General features: G+C 40.4%; 2 protein-coding genes across 2 annotated transcripts in view; both read left to right on the top strand.

The window, feature by feature from the left end:
• Positions 1–2,739, top strand: part of LOC102239305 (heat shock cognate 71 kDa protein-like) — an 11,350-nt gene extending 8,611 nt beyond the window's left edge. Inside the window, exons 3-4 of the mRNA XM_014541115.1 lie at positions 1,150–1,179; positions 2,311–2,739. Coding sequence (XP_014396601.1) covers positions 1,150–1,179; positions 2,311–2,739 — 459 coding nt within the window. The remainder of the gene's footprint in view (positions 1–1,149; positions 1,180–2,310) is intronic.
• A 1,879-nt stretch (positions 2,740–4,618) lies between these two features.
• The window catches only part of LOC102238675 (butyrophilin subfamily 3 member A2-like), a 23,033-nt gene continuing 20,919 nt past the window's right edge, over positions 4,619–6,732 (top strand). Inside the window, exon 1 of the mRNA XM_014541116.1 lies at positions 4,619–4,937. The gene's annotated coding sequence lies outside the window, so the exon portion shown is untranslated. The remainder of the gene's footprint in view (positions 4,938–6,732) is intronic.

The raw sequence follows: 6,732 nt of genomic DNA, 5'->3' as shown, positions 1-6,732 counted from the left end.
CCCCCCCCCCAGGCCCTCACAGCCTCACTGTCTGTAACCATAGGTTATGCATATATGCATACAAGTTCATTGGTTGTTCTCTTACCATCCACCCTCCCCTGCCTTCCTTCTGAGGTTTAACTTCTGTTCATGCTTCTATGACTCTGGGTCTATTTTTGATCACCAGTTTATTTGGTTCATTAGATTTGTCATGCTGAGTGAAATAAGCCAGTCAGAGAAAGATAAGTATCCCTGTTTCCTTTGCAAATCATGTAAATACTTCTTGTTTTTTAAGGTTTTGTCACAAACCAGTCATTCCTCTTCATTTACTCATGACTGAGTCACAGCCTGCCTTTCCACTATGATATCTATATCACCTTAGAGAACTACCAGTCCAAGGAAACAGTTCACCTGACACACTAGCATCTGATTTCTAGGAATGCCATATTTCCACCATTATACAATCATCCACACATTCATCCAACAAATACTTATTGAGCAACTTTCGTGGGTTTACACAATGCTTAACACTGAGAATGATACAATGGCTAAGACATACTCTATACTTATGGAATGTACACTCTAGTAGGAGGAAAAGGCGACACAAAAGATAAAAACCTTTGAGGGCTAGACCATGTCTGCTTTGTTCACCATGCTATCACTAACACCTATCATTGTATGGGGCACGAAAGAGGAATCCAATGCATAGTCTTTGAGTGAATTAAACTCAGTTATAATAGAATGTATGGAGCAAGCAGAGGATGCCTTAAAAACTCAAAGGAGAGATAGATATTGAAAGGCAAAGAGAAGAGATCAAAATGCAATTTTAAAATTTTTTAAATCATAATTCTAATAAAAATACAGAGAAATCAGGTGCCATCATTTTAATTAACTCATAAGTGAGAAAAAGAGCAGATAACAAAATTGGCTCAAAAACAGTAAAAAAAATACAACTCTAAATAAAGACTTCTAAGTTAATTTTCTACAGGTAAATAAAGGCATAATAAAGTTTTATTTACCTAAGTGAGATTATTTTCAGATAATGTAATAGCATGATATTAAAAAGACATGGAATTTGTTTTTGCTCGTTTCCATTTATTAGATAATGTATTAGTCACATGATATTTAAAAGACATAGAAATTTGTTTTTGCCTTATTTTTGTATTTTAGGTACTTTTTCTCAACAAAAGCTTCTTTGAGGTAATATTGCACCTGATGGCTGAAGAGTGAGTAGAAGTTGTCCAGTAAGAATGGTAAAGGGAAAGGCAACAAGTGTTCCAGGAATAGGCACAGTGCATAGACCCACTTCACTTCAATCGCCCACTGCCAGTGTCAGTCCTTGAGCTTCAATTAAAACTATAATGAGGTATCACCTCACACCTGTCAAATGGCTACTATCAATAAATCAACAAATAACAATTGTAGGCCATGAGGTGAACAAAAGGGAACTCTAGTGCACTGTTGGTGGGAATGTAGACGGGAATAGCCACTGTGAAAAACAGTATGGAGTTTCCTCAAAAAAATTAAAAATGGACTGCCTTTTGACCCAATGATTCCACTTCTGGATATATATCCTAAGAATCCCAAACACCAATCAGAAAGAATATATGTACCCCTGTGTTCATAGTAGCCTTATTTACAGTAGACAAGATCTGGAAACAGCCCAAGTGTTCATCAGTAGATAAGTGGATAAAAAAGTTGTGGGACATTTACACAATGGAACACTACATGGATATAAAAACAAAGGAATTCTTAAGGTTTGTGACAGCATGGAAGGAACTGATCATTATTATTCTAAGTGAAATAAGCCAGTCAGAGAAAGGTAAATACCATATGATCTCACTAACATATGGAATCTAATGAACCAAAATAAATGGACAAACAAAATAAGACTAGAAGCATGGATACATGAAACAGATGAACTGATCTCAGAGGGGTAAAGGGTGAGAAGGACTGGAAGAGATAACACAAAAATATATATGTATATATGCATAGCCCATGGACATAGACAATAATGTGCTGAAAGCTGGGGTGGGGCGGTGGCTGGGTGGAGGGGAGCAAAGGGAGGTAAAATAGTTGACATCTGTAATACTATCAACAATTTAAAAAAAGAAGGAATTGAATTAATAATCAATAGCCTTCCTAAACAAGAACTACCAGTCTCATAAATTGGCTCTGAAGCAGACACAGACCTTCACTATTTACTCTGACCAGCAGCCAGGTGTGCTCATTCAGGTTTAGGATGACAAGTGCACCATAACCAAGGATAATAATCTACTTGGCAAGTTTGAACTCATAAACCTATCACCTGTACTCTGTGATATTCCTCAGGTTGAAGTCACTTTTGATATTGACACCAATGGCACCTTCAAAGTCTTTGCTGGGGATAAAACTACAGGAAAAGAGAATAAGATTATCATCACTAACCACAAGAACCATTTGGCCAAGGAAGACAGCGAACATATGATCCAAGAAGCTGAGAAGTACAAACCTGAAGAGGAGAAGCAGTGGGACAAGGCATCTTCCAAAAATCCACTTAAATTATTTGCAATCAACATAAAAGCAACTGCTAAAAATGAGAAACTTCAAGTTCAGCTCAATGATGAGGGTAAACAGATCATTCTTAACAAATGTAATGAAATTATCAACTCGTTTCATAAGAATCAGACTGCAGAGAAGGAAGAATTTGAACATCAGCAGAAAAAGCTGGAGAAAGTCTGCAGCCCTATGATTCCCAAGCTGTCCCAGAGCAGGAGGTAAGCCAGGAGGAAAGCCTGGGGCTTCCCTAGTGATGGAGCTCCTCCATCTGGTGGTTCCTTCTCCTGGACCCACCAATGAAGAGGTGGATCACGGCAAACTGATCCACCTCTTAGTTTTTGTTCCATACAAAACATTGAAAGATCCAAATTTGCACCAAATTCCATGGCAGCTTTAAGGATGAGCTGCTATAGTAAGTAACTGGCAATCCCTACACTTGCATATAGAACATGTGCATAGGGACAGGAAATAACCTTGCACTTTCTAGGTACTGCAGTGTAAGGATAAAACACAATGTATTAAATCAAACTGTATTTGAAATTGTCGCACAAAAAACAGCCACAATAAAACTCCACCTCATTATAAACCACAAACTTTTACTGCATTCACATATAGTTTAGTTCTAAGGATATAGGACAAAACTATGGAGGTATGTTTCCCTGAGCCTGAATAGTGTTAATTATGAGAGTGGATACTTGAGGGGACACTTTGTACTGAGAACAGATTACCAAGTGACAGTGCTGTCTTCATTTTCGTTAATAAATGCATTTTGTAAGTAGTTATGATATGTTAGGCCTCCAAAATGTGGCACCCAAACAAGGACCCATCTTTCCCAGATGTTGTAGGTATTATTATTAAACCCATTTATCAGATGAGAAAACTGGGGCTTCAGTGTATCAGTCAGCATAAAATATAGGAAATAGAAACATTGGAGAGCTCCCCAGAGCAGGAGGTAAGCCAGGAGGAATGCCTGGGGCTTCCCTAGTGATGGAGCTCCTCCACCTGGTGGTTCCTTCTCCTGGACCCACCAATGAAGAGGTGGATCACGGCAAACTGATCCACCTCTTAGTTTTTGTTCCATACAAAACATTGAAAGACCCAAATTTGCACCAAATTCCATGGAAGTTTTAAGGATGAGCTGCTATAGTAAGTAACTGGCAATCTCTATACTTGCATATGGAACATGTGCACAGGGACAGGAAATAACCTTGCACTTTCTAGGCACTGCAGTGTAAGGATAAAACACAATGTATTAAATCAAACTGTATTTGAAATTGTCGCACAAAAAACAGCCACAATAAAACTCCACCTCATTATAAACCACAAACTTTTACTTCATTCAGATATAGTTTAGTTCTAAGGATATAGGACAAAACTATGGAGGTATGTTTCCCTGAGCCTGAATAGTGTTAATTATGAGAGTGGATACTTGAGGGGACACTTTGTACTGAGAACAGATTACCAAGTGACAGTGCTGTCTTCATTTTTGTTAATAAATGCATTTTGTAAGTAGTTATGATATGTGAGGCCTCCAAAATGTGGGACCCAAGCAAGGACCCATCTTTCCTAGATGTTGTAGGTATTATTAAACCCATTTATCAGATGAGAAAACTGGGGCTTTAATGTATCAGTCAGCATAAAATATAGGAAATAGAAATATCTCTGGAGAGCTCCAGGAGAATGGGATTTAATACAAAATTTGTTCACAAATTGATTGGGAGGCCTAGAACATGGAGATAAAAACATATTTTCTCCATTAACACAGAAAAGGAGAAATTATACACAGATGAAATTGGGCTTTGTTTGCAGTGAGTAAGTATAGATATAAAGATTTGATTGCTTCTTTGGGTCAATGAAAATGAGGCAGCTGAGAAGACTAGCCGTGAGGTATGGGGTTTGAGAAGAAAGAAAACGTATGAAAGTAGATGTGGAACAATGTTCAAGGAAACTGGTGTGAGTGCCAGTGTTTCAAATCTATTTGCTGATGTTAGTCATTAATTTACAGGTAATCAATCTGCCTAGTTATATGCTCTTTGTTTAGACTTGATGATGTTAACAATTAATTTATAGGCCAAAATCTTCTTAGTTCTATGCTCTTTATGTTCATGAAATTTACCAAGATACATAACTGGTGATCCGTTTTGTACTCTAAAGAAGAGAGATAGAAAGCCCTTGTAACATTGGTTTGTGAAATGTAGTGCTTTATTCCCCTCTATGCCAAATACACAGTCCCAGTCCAAGTCCAAAGGCCATCAAAGAATGTACCTCATTTTCATGAAGTTCCTCCCCTTTCAATACCTCTGGACATCCTTCCTCTAACCCAGACCACCTCCAGCTCCCAGCCCTGAGCTCCTAAGAGAAACGTCTCTAACCAGACCTACCACAGATGATTGGAGACCCAGCTCACAGCAGAGGCAGAGGTAAGTCTGGAGCCCCTGCCTATGGAGGGGGTCAGTCTCAAAGTTGGAGGAGGAGGCAGTTTGAAGAAAGGACCAAGTTAGTGTTTGGTGAAAGGTTCTCCTGCACAGAGGAGGTGTGGATCGAGAGAGCTGTGCTTCTTCACAGGAAGTGGGATGAAAGAGGACAGACGAAGGGAAGGGGGGTAGAACTGTAGAGGTTAGGGTCTAGGGTCAAATAATTGTGGTAACTAAAAGGCTTGGGGGCCTGTTTGCCAGGATTCTGAGGTGGGAAATCTCTTCCTAGGTGTTTGCACGCTATTATTAGTCTGTGATGCCTAGATCAGTGGTTTTCAAATATACATACACCTGAGGGTGTAAAAAGACTGTAAGATACTCAAATAGGAGTGGTGTGAACCCGGTGAATGTGTGTACCCTTAAATCTCATATGGGCTCTTCAAAAATGGTTGGAGAGGCTTATTTTCTATTCCAACTCTCACAGTTGTTTTTCTTTTACTTTAAAAAGCAAGGGGAGGGTTGGGGGGGATGTAAGAGATCAACTAAAGGACTTGTATGCATGCATATAAGCACAACCAACAGAGTCAAGACACTGCGCGGCGGGGTTGGGGAGTGAGGGCAAGTGCCAGGGGCATAGGGGAAGCCGGGGGAAGGTCAATGGGGGGAAAAGGGAGACATATGTACTACTATTTGTAATACCTTAAACAATAAAAAATTTAAAAAAGCAAGGTGTAGCCTTCCCCTCTTCTCCTCCTTCCCTCTTTCTCTTTAGCTTTCTTTCTTTTCCCTTCCTGAACAACCCAATCTTAAACTGTTTGGATAAGGCAGAGTAAAGTCAACATTTGTTCTGGCAGTGTAGTGAGGACTGGATGTGCTGGTAGAAGGGGAACTGAGGTGGCCCACAACAAGAGGTCAGAGCCCTCTGAGGGGTGAAGGGATACCAGCCCATGGAGGCAACCTGACATGGGGGAGGAGAAGTCCATGGGGGAGGAGAAAGTCCACAGGGGGAGGAAGCTCTCCAATGAGTGTCAGAGCCAGAGCACAGTGAGGAATGGGGTAGGACATGCCAGAGCCCACACAAGGTAAGGAGGGGTCCATGTGGAGGGAATGCCCAGCATAGTGCTGGAGAAGGTTGAGGGGGGCATTCATGTAGAAGAAAGCATATAAACAGAGGTGAGAAATTGGCCTCACACACAGGGGTTGATCAAAACTCTATTTATATAAAATCCCTGGGTGTAATGACCCATCACAACTGAGGCTCGACCAACTGGAAGTCAGTCCTGCAGTCAGCGCTGGTTTGCTGTGGCGACCTTCACAGCCACTGCCACATGCTGTGGTATAAAACACAGTGTGCAAGTGATCAGAAGTACAGGAACCACCTCCATGCCACCCCCCGACTTCCATCAGTCCCACTGGCCCTGAGGCGCCCTCCCCAAGCTGTTTCCAGCGAGGATGAGGTTTGAGGGAGGAACCTGCCCTCTGAGCATGGAGGCATATCTTTATAAAGTTTTAATATATTATATTAGAGGTCATAGTGGTACTGTTTTACCCACAGAGTCTACAGGAGTTGCTACAAATTTACCTCTAGGTGGACAGACCTTTCATTCCCAATATACATAAATTATCAATTCCATTAAATGAAACTTTAATTTCTAGACTCGATATAAACAGCGAAGTTGCTAAAACTATTAAAAAAGCCCAACTTCTCATTATTGATGAATGCACCATGGCATCCAGTCATGCTATAAATGCCATAGACAGATTACTAAGAGAAATTTGAATGTTGTATTTGGTGGGAAAG

This window comes from Myotis brandtii, unplaced genomic scaffold (genome assembly GCF_000412655.1).
Source record: "Myotis brandtii unplaced genomic scaffold, ASM41265v1 scaffold2602, whole genome shotgun sequence".
NCBI lineage: Eukaryota > Metazoa > Chordata > Mammalia > Chiroptera > Vespertilionidae > Myotis > Myotis brandtii.
The sequence above is the reverse complement of the archived record's forward strand: the minus strand, read 5'-3'. Positions and strand labels throughout refer to the sequence as shown.